The 19,133-nt window shown below is 35.8% G+C and overlaps 1 protein-coding gene across 1 annotated transcript in view; it reads right to left on the reverse strand.

The window, feature by feature from the left end:
- The window catches only part of LOC136042899 (uncharacterized), a 33,590-nt gene extending 19,337 nt beyond the window's left edge, over positions 1-14,253 (reverse strand). Inside the window, exons 1-3 of the mRNA XM_065727828.1 lie at positions 14,187-14,253; positions 3,996-4,160; positions 76-183 (exon numbers count right to left, since the gene is read on the reverse strand). Of these exons, the coding sequence (XP_065583900.1) occupies positions 76-183; positions 3,996-4,134 (247 nt within the window). The 5' untranslated portion in view covers positions 4,135-4,160; positions 14,187-14,253. The remainder of the gene's footprint in view (positions 1-75; positions 184-3,995; positions 4,161-14,186) is intronic.
- Positions 14,254-19,133: the final 4,880 nt, after the last annotated feature.

Here is a 19,133-nt window from a genome sequence, read left to right on the forward strand (position 1 = left end):
CTGTCTAAACGGAACAATAGACACCGTGCAATAAAGTCAAGTTAAACATTTTTGTGTTACGTTTGAGCTACTCACCGCTTCTTAAGCTACTATTCCGCTTCTTGTACAGGATGATAAATCCCGCCATAAAGTCAGAAAAGACCAGATCTCCTCTCATCATCCGGAGCCTCTTACATATGTGCCCTAGAAAGCAATACAACAATTTTAATAAAAGATAGAGTTAATTTTAATAAAAGATAGAGTTATTAGGATATCATCATAATTTTGCATACAACTCAGAACAGGTTTTCAAAAATAAATAATTAATAAAACAAACAACATATACAATAAATAAACTGAAAAAAACCCATCAAAATACATTACCTTATTTTTGTGATGTATTACTTCAAGAATTTAAATTTAATTTAATTTGAAATGATATCAGCTCGATGGCATTAATGGATTCAATCCCCAGTAGTACTTATAATTCTTAATGAAAATACATTTCGTCTCACATCATGGGGGTTACTTCGTTGTTGGGTGGTTAAAAAGCAGGACAGAGGCTGGTTGCTTGCCAATTACTTTCAAGCCTTAAAATCCGCAGTAGAGCTTTTATACTATAATCGCATGTGCCATTTCCAAAGTTGCTACAACCACTTGTTCCATATACAGTGGCCGGCAAAAACTAGTTCGACCCTTCATTGGGCTCTGTTTTACACAGATCCTTTTTTTTCGATTTTTCTTTATATGTAAGCGTTCTTTTAAGGCGACATTTTTTTGGGGGAGGGGAGGGAGAGATGGAACCACACCTCAGAAAATATTCGTTTTACATTTGGTTCATCTTGGCCACAAGCGTAACAAAACATTTCATCTTTAAACCCGATCAGGGATAAGAAGGTTTTAGGTTGATTTTCACACACCCAAATACTTGAAAAATATTGTCGTTATCAGCTTAGATTACTATTTTTATAGCTGTTTAGTTTTATCGGGGAGGGATAAATATCAGTTCTAAGAAATATCACATAGCACGTTTTGAATTAAAGCAGCCAAAATGCTGGGGAATGGCCGTGTATGGATTAATCTCTTGTACTTATTGGATTATACTTTTTAAATTCGTTTACGGACACCTTTAAATAGTTATAAATGGTAGTTACAAGAAGAGGGAGGGTGTACTATAATTAAAAAACCTATTAAAAGTATAAAAGCATAAAAAGGTTAGCGATCCAACTCATATGGGTGGAAAGAAAAGGTGTATTGTGGAATCTTGTCATCTGCGAATCTACCAAACTCCATAGAAAGAATACCTATTGTCGTATTGGTGCCTTTTAGGGACTAGAACCAGACTCTTAATGAAAAGGTATGGAAATATTGGATGGGTGTTTATATTTTTATCAGCTAGCAGAATAGAATGACCGAATCTTAATCAAACCTGGTGAAAAGAAATGTCAAAGTTTTACACATTTTGGACACCTTATCCAGTCCAAAATCTTTGGGAGACTAGAATAAATTTCGTTTTAATTATTCATGTACGGTGAGCCAAAATCAAAACGTGCATTAATTCAAAAATGTTCAGAAATTAAATAAAAAAAAAGTTTTTTTTTAACTTATTCCAATTCTGAATAGCATGGGCTGTTTAATTAGAACAAATAGCTCTTTTGAAATTACCAAAATATTTTAACGTAAAGAGCTAGGTATTGAGGAGCGGACAAACCCCCTCATACACGCAATAATTTCTGTTCGTTTAAAGCTTAAATGATGCTTCTTACTTTACGTTGAATAAGGTGTTTTAAAAAAATCTCACATTGTTTTTCTTTTAATAATGCTGGAAAATCCCGCGCCCTTTCATGGAAATTCTCTTCCTCGTGATAACTTCAACTTTTCAACTTTTTCTTTATTCAACTCAAAAAATACACAAACAAAATTATGCCCCAACAGAGAGCAGAGCTCGTAAGGCTGGGACAGTGCAAAAACATAAGAAAAAACATCAACATCTCATCTTAATAATGATTTCAAAGTATAATACGGTAGAAGACACATAAAATAGAAAAAAAAATCATAAAAGATAAGTAAATATATAAATATCAGGCAGGAGGGGTGTGGGAGGCCGTCCCAGACACAGGGACACAAAAACAAACACACAAATAAGGAGATCACATAATTTAAATTTCCATCATCAATGGTGAATAATCAAAATTTTAGCAAACAATCTTTAATATTTGCTTTTTTAAATTTAGCTGAGATTTTTTTTGGGATGGATCAAACAGAATTTTATCATTCAGCTTATGATTGTTAGCAATGAAGGGTATTTGGTATCTAATCGAAAACCTTGACCTTTCAGAGCTTACAAAAGGATTTTGATACATCCTAGACCTCCGACAATCCGAACGAGTAAGTAAGATCAACAGAGATTTGTCATAGAAATGATTTTTAGAATTTTGGATTTGAAAATGCCATATGGAAGTATTTAATATTCGTATATCATTTAAATCCAACAAATTTAAGAAGAGGAATAATGTTTTAGTTTCCGAAACATTTTCAAGTCTTGAAGATCGATGTAAGAAATTTCCAAGTATTCTTACTTGAATATTAAATTCCTCCATAATTACATCCTAACACGTACACCCCTCACCCTACCCTCCCACCCACGAGAAAAAAAAACCTCTGAAAATGTCAGTATACTTACCAATAACAAATACTACATGTAAACAATGGGGAGAGTTCGTAACTTACAGCCCTTCCCCCGGAAACTGTTGGGAATTAAGTCGTCCTCAAAGATAGCTATTAGATTTTTCGAATATGCTTGAACAAAGCGTCTATCTCGAAATTTTGATCCGTTGACTTTGTAAAAAATTGAGCGTGGGAGGGCTAGTTACCCTCCAATTTTTTTAGTCGCTAAAAATGGCATTAGAACCTTCAATTTCCGTTAGAATAAGCCCTTTCATGACATTCTAGGATTACTGGGTTAATACAATTACCCCTAAAAAAAAAAAATCCGTGATCCGTGATCTTTCTTTTGGCAAAAAGTAAAAAATTTCACCTTTTATAGGAGCTTGAAACCTCAACAGTAGGATTATCTGATATGCTGAATCTGATGGTGTGCTTTTTATTAAGATTTTATAACTTTAAGAGAGTATTTACTCATTTTTTGAAAATGAGCAAATTTTCGCATGATCTTAATATTTGATGAGAAAGACTTAACTTGATTTAACTTTTATATTTGAAATCAGCATAAAAATCAGATTCTTTTGATTTATAATTTGGTATCACAATTCTGTTTTTTAGAGTTTCGGTTACAATTAAGCCGGGTCTCTTCTTTTAAAGTTCATTACCATGACGAACTATGCTTGAACAAAGTGGCTATCTGAAAATATAGATCCATTGACTTTGTATGAGCGTGGGAGGGAGCCTAGTTACCCTCCAATTTTTTCAGTCGCTAAAAAAATGCACAAGAACTTTATATTTCCGTTAGAATGAGCCCTCTCGGGGCATTCTAGGATTACTGGGTCAATACAATTACCCCAGAAAAAAAACACGTATTCGTGATCTTTCTATTGGTAATAAATACAAAATTCCACCTTTTATAGGACCTTGAAACCTCAACATGAGGGCTCTCTAATGCGCTGAATCTAATGGTGTGCTTTTTATTAAGATTTTATAACTTTAAGAGGGTGTTTCCTCATTTTTTGAAAATGAGCCAAATTTTTTCAGGCTCTTAACTTTTTATGAGTAAGACTAAAGACTTGATTAAACTTATATATTTGAAATCAGCATAAAAATCTGATTCTTTTGATGTATATTTGGTATAAAAATTATGTTTTTTTGAGTTTCGGTTACTATTAAGCCGGGTCTCTTCTTTTAAAGTTCGTTACCACGAACTGTTTGATTTCCGAGGTTCATGGTAAGATATGAATGATGCATAACAACATTGATCCATTGAATAGAATACAGTAAATAAATAAAACGAGATTTCTCTATTTTATCTACCTTGTGGAAGATATTTGTTTGTGTCTTATTACCTGAAATATTATTGACAAGTTCAGCGATTTCCTTATCCCAGAGACGAGGTAGGCACGATACAGCATGAATCCAAAATTTACAACATGGCTTCATAAAAATTAGCGTTAAATGAATGGCGAATGATAGAGGAGAGAACATGCACACAATGATCCCGATCGCGATCGCTGAAATATAAACAGGAATTTGAATAAACCAAGTATTTTTAGTTCACTTAAAGTTTTAGAGTAGTTGATATTTGACAAGACAAGCAACAAATGTAGACCAACACACTTCAGGTTAATTGAGATATTTGTACACAGTTTATGCACCAACGCATTTTATTTCGGAGACGTGTATTTTAGGGGGTATAAATAGCATTAAGAATTATGGTACATTAGATGAACTAATATCCTTGAACTGTCTAAATAATCCTTGAAGTTTTTCTATATAACTATTATAATTAATTAAAATTCCAGCTTGTTTTCCAACGGATAGCAGAAAAGAACCGATTCTTCTTTAAGAGTTAATCAAGGGATATAAGGATGGGAAACATAGACGACCAACGGTATTAATTCGTAGTTCAAGGTGAAAACATCTGTCTAGAATTGGATATCATAAATTTAAAATCAGTTGGCTTTTTCAGTGAATTTTAATCCCTGCGAAGCTAGTTAGATTTTGCAATACCTGGCAAAGGATTAAAGTTCGTGACCTTGAGTAAAATTATTATTTAAAATTGAATCAGAACGTTTGCTATATATCCGCCTGAATCAGACCAAGCTCCGCTCTGAACAATACATTCATTTGCGAGATGCAGTTATAAATGACGGTAATACCACAAACGTTGGAAGATTAACAATTTTACCTTCGTCATATGCTGGCAGTCCCCGTCATATGCATGAATATGCTCAAGATGCTATTGCGTATGTTCGTCTCTATGGTCATCCAGATTTATTTATTACATTTACATGTAATCAATCTTGGGACGAGATACTGCAGCTTTTACTTCAAGGACAATCGGCGGTTCATAGGCATGACATTACGGCCCGTGTCTTCCGGCAAAAGTTGAAATCACTGATAAACTACATTGTAAAACTTGAAGTGTTTGGGTCAGTGCGATGCTGGATGTACTCAGTGGAATGGCAAAAACGAGGTTTGCCACACGCACATATACTAATCTGGCTACATAAAAAAATTACTTCGAACGAAATTGATGATGTGATTTTTGTGAAATACCTGATAAAAATGTCGATAAGGGGTTACATGATATTATTGTAAAAAATATGATACATGGACCTTGCGGTGCACTGAACGAAAATTCACCATGCATGGCCAAAGGAAGGTGCACAAAGCAATATCCTCGACTTTTAGTATCAAACACAATTACTGGCAATGATGGTTACCCACAATATAGAAGAAGATCTACTGAAGATGGCGGTAAAACAGCAATAATAAAGAAGCGTAACGGTACCACCATCGAAGTAGATAACCAGTGGGTTGTTCTATATTCCCCATTATTATCAAAAACATTTAATGCACACATAAACGTTGAATACTGTAACTCCGTAAAGGCAATCAAATACATATGTAAATACGTCAACAAAGGCAGTGACATGGCAGTTTTTGGCTTGCAGCCCGAAATCAAAGATTTCGATGAAATCGTACAATATCAGGCTGGAAGATACATAAGCAGTAATGAAGCTGTTTGGCGAATTCTTTCATTTCCGATACATGAACGTAGTCCAGCTGTTGTTCACTTAGCGGTACATTTACAGAATGGTCAACGTGTTTATTTCACGGAAACCAACGTGCAACAAAGAGTCCTGAATCCACCGGATACAACATTAACAGCTTTTTTTTCGCTTTGCAAAAATGATTCTTTTGCAAAAAACTGCTGTATACTGAAGTGCCTTCGTATTACACGTGGAATACTAAAAATAAAGTATTTGAACGTCGAAAACAGGGTAAGTCAGTCGACGGCCAACCTACCATCTTCAAAGATACCACGATAGGAAGACTCTACACCGTTCACCCCAATCAACATGAATGCTTCTTTCTACGCCTGCTTTTGGTGAATGTACCCGGTCCGACATCCTTTGAGTATTTGAGGACTGTAAATGGTACTATACATGACACTTACCGTAGTGCATGCCAAGCTCTGAATTTATTGGAGAATGACCAACACTGGGATAACTGCATCAATGACGCGTGCGAAACGTCAACCCCAAGTCAAATTCGTGCATTGTTTGGCATCATTTTAACAACTTGCTCTCCATCAGCTCCTACAGAGTTATGGGAAAAATATAAGTCAAAAATGTCCGAAGATATACTCCATCGAAAACAGTTAGAGACGTCAGATATGACTTTTGATTTTACATCAGAAATTTATAACTACACTTTAGTTGTTATAGAAGATTTGTGCGTACGTATGGCAAACAAACCTCTTCAGGATTTGGGAATGCGTTCACCTAACCGTATCGCTGCTGTTTCGACATGTGTAGAATTGGATCGTGAACAAAGTTACAGTACGAGTGATCTATTGCCTTATGTACAAAATAACATTTCCAAGTTAACGTCAGAACAAAAAGACATTTATGATACGATAATGCATTGTGTCGATAACAACGTTGGAGAAATTTTCTTTTTGGATGCGCCAGGAGGTAATGGTAAAACGTTTGTGATAAAACTGATTCTGGCATCAATTCGATCAAAAAATGATATAGCGTTGGCAATTGCGTCGTCCGGAATAGCCGCAACATTGCTTCCTGGTGGAAGAACTGCTCATTCCGCTTTGAAATTGCCTCTGAACTTGCATTCTACAGAAACTCCAACGTGCTATATTTCCAAATCATCTGGGATGGGTAAAGTTTTGCAGCAATGCAAACTTATTATTTGGGATGAGTGCACAATGGCACACAAAAAATCGCTCGAGGCGCTGGATCAATGCTTGAAAGATTTGCGAGGGAAGTCGAAACCCTTTGGCAGCACATTAATATTACTTGCGGGAGATTTCAGGCAAACATTACCTATAATACCTAGATCAACTCCTGCTGACGAAATGAATGCTTGCCTGAAAAATTCTAATTTATGGGCACACGTAAAAACATTAAAATTAACTACAAATATGCGTGTCCGATTGCAAAACGATGACTCTGGTCAAACATTTTCAGATCAATTGCTGGCAATGGGAAACGGAAAGCTCCCAGTAGACTCAACTTCAGGACGTATACAACTACCTGCTGATTTCTGTAATTTAGTGACGTCCAAAAATGAATTGATTGAAAAAGTATTTCCGAATATTCTAAAAAATTATAAAAATAATAAATGGCTAAGTGAAAGAGCGATTCTCGCACCCAAAAATATAGACGTCCACGAAATCAACAATATTGTTTTGACCAAGATTCGAGACCAGGCAGTCCTTTATAAGTCAGTCGACACAGTTTTGGAACCAAATGAAGCAGTTAATTATCCATCTGAATTTTTAAATTCCTTAGATCTTTCAGGGTTTCCACCACACGTACTACAACTAAAAATAGGCGTACCAATAATACTTTTAAGAAATATAAACCCACCAAAGCTTTGCAATGGCACTCGACTTGCCGTAAAAAAAACAATGGAAAACCTAATAGAGGCCACAATCTTGACAGGGCCTTTTGAGGGTGAGGCTGTTCTTATTCCTCGCATTCCCATGATTCCAACGGAACTGCCTTTTAAATTTAAAAGATTGCAATTCCCAATTTGATTAGCATTTGCAATCACCATTAACAAAGCTCAAGGTCAATCATTAGAAAAATGTGGTATAGATCTTAATACTGATTGTTTTTCCCATGGACAATTGTACGTTGCATGTTCGAGGGTCGGTAAACCTGACAATCTATTTATATGCAGCGACAATTGGACAGCGAAGAATGTTGTATATTCGCAAGTTTTACGCAGTTAATTTGTATTTTGGAACTAAATGAAGCGGTTAATTATCCATCTGAATTTTTAAATTCCATAGACCCTTCAGGGTTTCCATCAAACGTGCTACAACTAAAAATAGGCATTACAATGATACTTTTAAGAAATACCAACCCACCAAAGCTTTGCAATGGCACGCGACTTGCCGTAAAAAAAAACAATGGAAAACCTAATAGAGGCCACAATCTTGACAGGGCCTTATGAGGGTGAGGCTGTTCTTATTCCTCGCATTCCCATGATTCCAACGGATCTGCTTTTTCAATTTAAAAGATTGCAATTCCCAATTCGATTAGCATTTGCAACCACCATCAACAAAGCTCAAGGGCAATCACTAGAAAAATACGGTATAGATCTTAATACAGATTGCTTTACCAATGTACAATTGTATGTTGCATCTTTGAGGGTCGGTAAACCTGACAATCTATTTATACGCACAGACAATGGGACAGCGAAGACTGTTGTATATTCACAAGTTTTACGTAGTTAATTTGTATTGTATCTATCTATCTATATAAAAACGAGTTGTGTGTATGCATGTTTGTTTGTTTGTAAAAAGAGCGTTTGCATATGACGTCATTATTAGTACATACGGCTTTGTATATGGACAGACAATGGGAAAGCCAAGAATGTTGTATATTCGCAATTTTTACGTAGTTTGAAACACATATATAAATCTATCTATATTCACAGGTGGGACACAGGGACACAACTACAATGGCGCGTAACTAATATGGCGCGTAACGACTTACGCGCGCGGGGGGCATGGGGGGGGCGCGAAGCGCCCCACCAACTAGGTGTTGGGGTGGCGCGAAGCTCCACCCCAACAGCTAATATATATATATATATATATATATATATATATATATATATATATATATATATATATATATATATATATATATATATGTATTCACAGGTGGGACACAAGGACACAACTACAATGGCACGTAACGACTTGTGCGCGCAGGGGGGGGGGGTCTTGGCGGGTTGCGAAGCGCCCCTACCAACTAGGTGTTTGGGTGGCACAAAGCGCCACCCCAACAGCTAGTATATATATTTATATATTTATATATATATATATATATATATATATATATATATATATATATATATATATATATATATATATATATATATATATATATATATATCTTATATCTTCTATATATATAAAAATAAATTGTCTGTGTGTGTGTGGGCCTGTCTGTCGGGTGACGTCATGTTTGTGTGTCGACTGACATCATGTTTTCAACTGACAAAATTACAGACCGGGACATCAGGACACAAATGACGACCGGGACACCGGCACATAGGGAATATAAATGACGACACTCAAAGAGAAAGCGACCGGGACAAAAGGAATGTTCGATTAGCAATCACCATCAACAAAGCACCGGGACACAAATGACGACCGGGACACAGGGAGTATAAATGACGACCAGGACATAAGTAAAAAAAAAACTAAAAAAACTAAAAAAAAGGTAAAAACTACAAAAAAACTAAAAAGAAAAAAAAACTAAAAACTAATAAAAAAACTAAAAAAAAACTAAAAAAGCTAAAAAACTAAAAAAACTAAAAAAGAAAAAAAAGAAAAAAGGAAAAAAAATGAAAAATAAAGGAGAAAAACAAAACTAAAAAAACGAATGTATATACAGACCGGGACACTGGGATACAAATGACGACCGGGACACAGGGAATATAAATGACGACCAGGACACAGGGACACAACTACAATGGGGACGCCGGGGGGCACAGGGGGATATAAATGATGACCGGGACACAAGGAATATAAATGACGCCCGGGACACTCAAACAAATCACAGACTGGGACACCGGGACACAAATGACGACCGGGACCCAGGGAATATAAATGACGACCGAGACACAGGGACACAACTACAAAGGGGACGCCGGGGGGCACAGGGGGATATATAAATGACGACGGCGACACAGGGAATGGTCGATTAGCAATCACCATCAACAAAGCTCAAGCGCAATCATTAGAATCATGAGGTATAGATCTGAATACGGATTGTTTTCCCATGGGCCATTATATGTTGCATGTTCAAGAGTCGGTAAACCTGACAATCTATTTATATGCACAGACAATGGGACAGCAAAGAATGTTGTATAGTCGCAAGTTTTAGATATCCGGTTCCCCCCTCCAACTCCCCCAATGTCACTGGATCCGGTTGCGTTTTAAATTAAGAGCTCTGAGACACGAGATATTTCTAAATATCAATTTTCATTAAGATCTGATAACCTGTTTGTGAGTTAAAAATATCTCATTTTCTAAGTTAGCTGTCATTCCACTCCCTCCAGATGGTCAAATCGGGGAAGTGACTATTTCTAATTTAATCTGGTGGGGTTTTTGATATGCCTGCCAACTTTTGGCAATTGCTATATTGATCACGTGTCTAGTTGTAAAAACTGGGGGAGTCTGAAATTCAAACCTGAGACCTCTTGTACCCTAAGCAAGATCATACCTCAAGAACACAAGCCATACTTAAGAAGAACAATTATTTGTTTTATTGACAAAGAAATTCTTCTCAACTATCTTGTTCACTTGCTCCTGCCCTTCCCTCCTGATGGTCGAATCAAGGAAGAGAATATTTATAATGTAGTCTGGCCTCTGATATGCCTGTCAACTTTCATTGTCCTAGGTTATCTTGAAGTGCCCAAACTAGTAAATCCCTTCCAACTCCCCCAAAGCAAGCGGATCTGGCCCAGTTATGTCAAGAATGTATCTAGGACATGTGCTTATGTTTCCCACCAAGATTCATCCCAATCTTTACACTCTAAACCCTTTTCCACCCCTCCAATTCCCCCCAACGTCACCAAATTCGGTCAGGATTTAAAATAAGAGCTCTTAGACACAAGGTATTTCTTAATATTAAATATCATTAAGATCCAATCACTCATTTGTAATTTGAAAATACTTCTTTTTTTCTGAATTACCTTTAGGTAATTCAAAGATTTAGGTGCCCCCTCCCAAACTCTCCCAAAGAATGCCAATCCGGTCCGGTTATGTCAATGATGTGTCTAGGACACATGCTTATTATTCCCACAAAAGTTTCTTCCCAATTTCTCCACTCTAAGTGTTTTCCAAGATTCCCCCCCACCTACCCAACTCCTCCCATTGACAAGACCTAGTCGGGATTTAAAATAAAAAGGTCTGAGTTAGGAGGTCCTTCTAAATATCAAATTTCATTAAGATCCAATCACTCCTTTGTAAGTTAAAATATCTCATTTTTTCAAATTAACCCCCCCCCCTAATTCTTCCAAAGAGAGCGGATCCGTTACGGTTACGTCAATAGCGTATCTAGGATTTGTGCTTATTTTTCCACCAAGTTTCATCCCAATCCCCCCACTCTAAGCATTTTCCAAGATTTCAGGTTTCCCCCTCCAACTCCTCTCAATGGCACTGGATCCAGTCAGGATTTAAAACAAGAGCTCTGAGACATGATATTCTTCTATATCAAATTTCATTAACATCCTATCACCTGTTCATCAGTTAAAAATACCTAATTTTTTAATTTTTCCAAATTAACCGTCCCCTAACCCCCCCCCCCCCAGAAGGTCAAATTGAGGAAAGGACTTTATAATTTAATCTGGTTTGGTCCCTGATACACCTGCCAAATTTCATCATCCTAGCTTACCTAGAAGCACCCAAATTAGCAAAACCAGGACAGACCAACAGAATTTGGGATTGCTATTTGTCACTTGGTAAATACCAAGTGCCATAAAAACCTTATATACCCCAGGGCATAGCACAAAACCCTTGCTCCAGATCTCTGTGGTGTTGTGTTAAACCTGGAGCAATTGTTATCTGTTCTTTGAACTATTTTAAATAAAATAATGATTGCATAATTTCAATCCAACATGTTTGGTAAAAAGAGGAGTAGATTAGGGGAGGGGGCTAGTTGACTTCCATTACTTTTGACTCTTAAAGAACTAGAACTTCCCATTTCAACCAAATGAGCCACTTCTAAAGTTTATACAGTCATTCCTTCCGTAAGTCTTAGATGCCCTAGTGACAGAACTTACAACCCTTGCTCCAGGCTCTGGTAGTTTGTATCAACCCTCAAAGTCTTGTTATATGATTTTTGGACTATTTTGAATAAAAGGACAATCTCAAGTTTCTATTGGATGCATCTTGGAAAACATGAAATGGGTGTGTTAGGGGGGGGGGAGTAGCTGAACTCTGATCACTTTAACTCTTAAAAGGGGCAATAGAACTTCTGATTACAAACCCAAAGCATATACAACTAGCATTTTTACAAAAATTGTATATGCCCCAAGGGGATAACTTAAAACAATTGCCCTGAGACCAGTGGAGAGGGGGGGGGTGTCTTCCTAACAGCCTTAATTTTTAGACCCCTTAACTACAATGAAAAAAATTATATATCAAAATTTTGATTAGTCATGTTTAGGGAAATGATGGGATTGGAGGACATTGTGTGTGTGGGGGGGGAGGGAGGGTAGCTACCCTTTTATCACTTTGACTCTTACAAAGGGCACTACGCATTCTGATTACCAAAGTAATTTTGTATGCAAAATGTAACAAAGCCTAACAAAATACCAACTAAATATTTATTAAAATATAACTACAATACAATTTTTGACTGAACTGAAGCTAACTGTCTCTGCATACAAACAGCACAAAACTGGTTATTGCCTGGTCTTATATATCCAAATTCTCAAGTGCTGGATAACAGATCAAGTGCCAGTAAATCCTTACCCCCCCCCCCATGTTTCCATGGATTGGCACTCCTGCATTGTGATATGGCAAGGAATATGACTTCAAAATGATAAATCCCAAAGATTAGTGTAAATCTAAATGTAACAGTTTGCCTACTGTATGTATATTTATATTTACAATATTCTGTTACAAAAAATTACTTGGTGCCACCTGGATTTTATATTTATTTTAATAGCAATTAATAAGGGATATAAATATTATTGTATCTGTGAGAAGAGGAATTAACAAGTAAAAGACTAATTTTTATAATTATTATAATTTTACAATATAAATCATCAAATGTTTTGGGGAAAAATCTTTCTATCAAATATAAATCAATTTGTAAATTTGTTAAGTTGAAATAAGTTAAAATAAATTAAGTGATGAAAAAATAACACCAAAACCATGTTAACAAATGATCAAAATTTATAAATCTTAACTTAAATTTTTAATTTTATCTGTAAACATGTCATAAGTGTTACCAATTTCCTAATTAGGCCTATTTTCTCTTTTCTTTTAAACTGTCATTACCCTCTAAATATTATCATTGCACCCAAAATGCATCTGTGCCTATTACCACACTTCTGGTTTCCTCCAGCAACCCCACTGGGCAGCAGTACCCACTTTGAGAATCACTGATATAAATAAATTTTTTGATGTGTTCTTTAATTTAATTTTGTACCCCCCCCCCCCTCCCAAGTACAGCAAGTACAGGTAACTCTATTTTAGAAGCCAGAATTTCCTTATTAAAATAAATTACAAAACCTCTTTTTTTTTCAAAGTGGGTGGTCAACTGGGCATAGCTTTATCATAAATAATTCCTGAGACCATGCTGGCTGATTATGATAAAAAAGAAAATTGTTAAGACAAGAGAAATGAGGATAAAAACAGCCAGTGAAGAAAACAAATCAACAAAGAAGACTATGAAACATTTTGCTGAAGATCAGTCAAGTAATCAAATTTGTAAGACTTGTAGCCTAAATAAGAAGAGGATTAACATGGAAGCATAACAATACCTTCCTGGAGTATGTTCTTGGCCCTGAATGGATAACTGAAAATTTTATTTCCCAAACATAACCCCTTTCCAAGATAGCCTAGCAAAAAGAAGCTAAACTAGAATTTTACCATTCAATGAGTAGCATAAAACAAAAAATTTTATAATGTTAAGCTTCCTACTCTTGCTCCTAGTTTACAGTTGGGCCTAATCAGAGAAAAACACTAACATTCTGACTTATTGGCCTATTCATTTCATAAACTAGCCTACTGGACATCAAAGAATGAATAAATTAATAATTTTATAATAATAAGGGTGTTTCCAATATAGTGTAATGTTCTTTTTGAGCAAGAGTACTTATATACTAACATCCAACTAAGTTTTAATATCATTTGGCTATACTGACACCACTGTTGTCTATTTATTACCAATTAAATTAGACACCTAATGATTTCCCCACCTTTCCCTTACAAGATATCTAAACTCTAAATTACAAGAATATACAAACATTCAACTTACAAAATATGATTAAAACAGATTAGTCCTGCCCCCTCCCACCATAGTTCGTTCGTTCGTTCTAAATTAAATGTTGCTATTTTAATTGATGAAAATGAAACAGTACACGTTCGTTTCACTTTTCAAGTTAACTGACATCGTCATTAACCTTTGAAAATACAATTCCGATCGATCACTCTCAATCTTAAAAAGGACGCTAGTACACCCTTTCTGTATAAACCTTATATGCCCCCAGGGCACTGCTTATAACCCTTGCCCTGAGGGCTGTGGGGGGTTTGTCTTCGTTAAAAACACAATTCTGGACCTTTCAATTACGTTGAACAAAATGACTATCTCAAAATTCGGATTAGATGTGTTAGGGGAAATGGTGGGCATGGGAGGAAGGGTTAGTTGCCCTCCAATCACTTTCAAATATTGAAAAGGGCACTAGCCCTTTTAATTTCTTATTGAATAAAATCTTTTCGAAGTTCCTACGACAACAAATGGCCATCTCAAAATTTCTATCAGATGCATTTCGGGAAAATACGAGGTGTGGGGGGGGGAGTGTTCACCCTCCAATCACTCTGAATTTTATACAGGCTACTAGAACATAAAATTACTAATCCAATAATCCCCCCTCTGAAGTGTCTATACATATACTTTATATACCCCCAGGGCATATGACTTACAACTCTTGCCTTGAAGGGTTTGAGAGGGATATAATCCTCAGACATAATATCCGGAGCTTTCAATTATGTTAAACAAAATGGCTATCTCAGAATTTTGATTGGATGTGATTGGGGAAATGGTGGGCGTGAGAGGGGGGTTAGTTGCCCTCCTTTCAATTTTCAATCGAATGAACCTTTTTTGAAGTTTCTAAGAGAACAAATGGACATCTCAAAATTTCTATCAAATGTATTTTGGAAAATACGAGTTGTGGGGGGGGGTGTCTTTTATTTACTTTGTTAACCAAATGTGCCAGGATTTGAGCTATTAAATGAGTATCTATGTGTCTTTAATTTTTTCTGTCTGAAATATGGCAAAGGTTTTTATTCTTTCATGGTTCCCGAGATTGAATATTTAGAGATTTTCAACTAAGTAATGTGCTTGATGTCATCTATAATTTTCGCAGAAGTATCTTTTTAAGATATAACCGCTGAAATATAGAAGAATTTAATAAAAATAGGAAATCAGAAGCGGTGTAAAGAGTTAAGCTTTGAGTAAATTGGGATGTAGGAGGAGCGTATACAGCAGTGCTGGTCTCAGGTAGTTTGTTGCTGCCATGAGTTGTTATTGGAAAATTAGTGGAAGCAGAAATTAGCAAATTAATAGGCTATAAGAAAATTAGCAAATTAATGGAAATAGACCTGAAATATACATACATAAAATATTAGAAGAAATAGACATTATGAATACGGGAAAAATACAGTTTTGGTTATTACCTTTTTAATAAAATACATACTATATCATCAAAACCCCCTTAAGCCTTTCATTATTATGCATCATTTAATTTTACTCAAAAATGACCCTCAAACGAACTACCATTAATTTACCTAAAAGCACCAGAGCCGTTATCAGGATTCGCAATAGAATTTCAACAAAAAGATCTCTTTACGTCTGAACACATTTAATTTCACCTTTTAAGGATTTTCTTCCAACCTTCAAGGAAAATTTTATGCGTCTGAACCTAGTATTAGCGCTGAAAATTGCCAAAGAGAACAAAAAATACTATAGATAAGAGAACTCACTTGCTCTCACATAAAGGCTAAAAGGCCGTCTCACAAGTAAAGCATATTAGAACAATAAATTTTTTTGTGGCGGTTGATTTTTCAACCGCCACACTAAGGATATCACCTTTGCAAAAGTAAACAACAAAAATTTTAGGTCGATGTCGCAATACTTAATCTGCATCTGAACTTGATAAAAAATAAATGTGGTTCCTCTTTAAATAGACGCTGTTTGAATTGTAACCCATTATTATTATTTTTTCTTTGGGTTCAGCCAGGGTACTCTTCGTAAGATTTAGAGTATGCTTGGAAACTATGTGGGGGGAGGGGTGCCGGATACTATGGATATATAAACAAATAAATTAAAAAGAAATTTGTCGGTAATTTTGAAGTAAACCTTACCAGGGTCTTAACCTAGCCTAAATAGAAAGTTGATGATAAAGACCACAAGGTACATCAACACAATACACAGTAAAAACATATATAAGCACAAATTCACGAGTTTTTAGTTCTTTTTTTTATACATGCAGTATATAAAAACTAATGCTGGAATACATTTTCTTTGAAGCAAAGCATGCAGTTTTATTTACCCTTCGGCTTTCCTAGAAATGGCTCACTAATTGCCATAATTCGTGATATCCCTCCACCATTTTGGTTAATAACGCTTCCAAAAGATTTTATCGTTGGCAATTAAATTTGAAAGTAAATTTTTCTTGGGTTTACCCTGGATACTCGTCACAAGAAACTGAATTTAAAAAAAATTACTGAAAGTAAGGATCAACATTAAAACTCAAAACGAACAGAAATTATTCAGAATTATAAGAGGTCGCCCCTTTCCTCAATACATTGCTTTTTACGCTAAAGTTTTAGTAAATTTAAAAAAACTTCCTATTCTAATTAAACAGCTCTTGTGTTTCAGTATCTGTTCCTAAAATAAATTGGGACAACAGTCAAACTTTAGCGTAAACAGCAAGGTATTGAGAAGGGAGGCAATCCATTCATATAGGGAGCGATTTCTGTTCGATTTGAGTTTTAATGTTGCTCCTTCTTTCCTATTAAAAAAACTTGATCTTTGTATTTATTTATTGATCGTTTTTGAAATAAGGCCAGTAAATCTGGGTCACTCTTCATGAAAAATTCCCCTCTTTCTTAGGGAAAATTTTCCCGTGGTAAAATACATCCCCACCTCTCTGCAAAATTCCCTCGAGACAGTTCCATCCTCGCCAAAAATTTCTTGTGGACGTTTCAACGAGAAAAATTCACCTGAACTTACTTTCTTTTGAAATATACGTTAATTTATAACAGTTTTCTCGATCACTTCGGAAATCCTCCTCCATAGAAATATTTTTCAATAAATCGAAACACGCTGAAAATACCCCAGATGATTCCCATGCCATCTCTACATGCAAAATTGAGTTCGTAAAAAGAAAGTAAGACAATAAAAAATAATTTCGTACAGGAATTTTGTCAAATTCCCCCAATGTAAATTTTCGCCTGAAAAGTTAATCCCCTGTCAATTTCTCTCTCCACTGAAAATTCTCCGTTTGGAAACCAACTCTAATCATCCCACCCCCATCATAAAATGTACTAATTTCCAAATAACAAATACCATACGTAAACAATGGGCAAATTTCTGAATTTACAGCCCTTTTCCCAGGGACATCGGGGGGGGGGGGGTTCATTTTGTCCCTAAAGACTTGGGTACTTCTGTATTATAGCGACCCCATTCAAGAAGTGAAGTTCGGTGAAATATACCAAAACAGGATGAAAACATAATACTTTATTAACGCAATTATGGAAACTACAGAAGAAAATTAACAAAAGTAATAAAATTTTACTGTCAGCAAACCACGTGTTGACGCACAAACGACTTTTCCTACATGGCTTAGTTGTTCACTTCCAAAAATGCTTTTTGTTGAAAAAAAAACACAGTCATGCTGTTTCCATGGACACACTGTTTTGTTTTGGGCAACACCCGTTTATCCTGGAAAAGTCTAATTCCCTCTTCTTCAGGCCTTGGCAAATCCCAAATCTTCATTTTAACATCTATGGTCAGACATTATTCTCTATCACTACATATGGCAAACTTAATAAATTTCATTTATGGTCAGATAAATCAGTTCTGCTCAGATCAAGAACTTGAGTGGGGTCGCTACAATGCATATATACCAGGCATAGCTATCGGATCTTTTAACTATGCTGAATAAAATAACCATCTGAAAATTTTCATCAGATAACTTTGGGGGAATAGAGTTAGCTTGGCAAGCTACATATTAACTCTTGCCCTCAGGGCAAATAACTAATTTGCCATATTAAATACTAACTTGATTGCCTTAAATCACTCTTGCAAGCAATAAGGATGAATCCTGTAGATACTGGTTACTGATGATGAGGGCTCAGCTTATTGGGCTAACCACATAGTTGGAGAAAACATTGTTCTTTACCCTGCTATTAACAGGTTTCTGGTTGAGCTTCAGGGGGGGGGGGGTACTATTATGTTCTTGAGGAACTATCTATCTGGAAAAGGTTTGGGATGATATCCTGGTCGTAAATGAATGTCAAATATCTGAGTTCTCTTATCACTCTATTTCCAATGATGCCCTTTTCGAATGGATTACTAATGAAAACTGGCTGGCTCTCAAGGGAAACAATGACATTAATTTTGAAGTCTCCAACTTCCGAAATCTGATTAAAACAAAATGCATAGATTCCTTTAAGTTTAAAAAAAAGCGTGGGGCGTAACATATTATACTAAAGAGACTGGGAAATTCATTAGAGTTAGTTCTTAGGTAATTTAACATGGTGAAAATTCCCTAGCACCACTAACATTACAGCGTCTGGCGACATCCCTAAAAGAATGAAAAAAAAAAAAACATCTAAGCCAGCTGGATAATTGACAGAACTAATTAGTAGTGTTACAGCACCAAAGCTGAAATTTCTCTTGAAGTGCCTTAAGAAATTTCTCTGAAGTACCTTATTATCTAATCGGCATTGTTTTTATGGCACTTGGTATTAACCAAGTGACATATAGCAACCACAAATTATGTCGGTCTGTTGGTCCCGGTTTTGCTACTTTAGGCACTTCCAGGTAAGCTAGGACGATGAAATTTGGCAGGCGGATCAGATTAAATTAGAAATAGTAGTTTTCCGATCTGGGGAGGAGTGGGGGCCGGTTAATCCGGAAAAAATGAAGTATTTTTAACTTACGAACGATCGATCAGATTTTAATGAAATTTGATGTTTG

The sequence above is a fragment of the Artemia franciscana genome, unplaced genomic scaffold (assembly GCF_032884065.1).
Source record: "Artemia franciscana unplaced genomic scaffold, ASM3288406v1 Scaffold_2415, whole genome shotgun sequence".
Lineage (NCBI taxonomy): Eukaryota > Metazoa > Arthropoda > Branchiopoda > Anostraca > Artemiidae > Artemia > Artemia franciscana.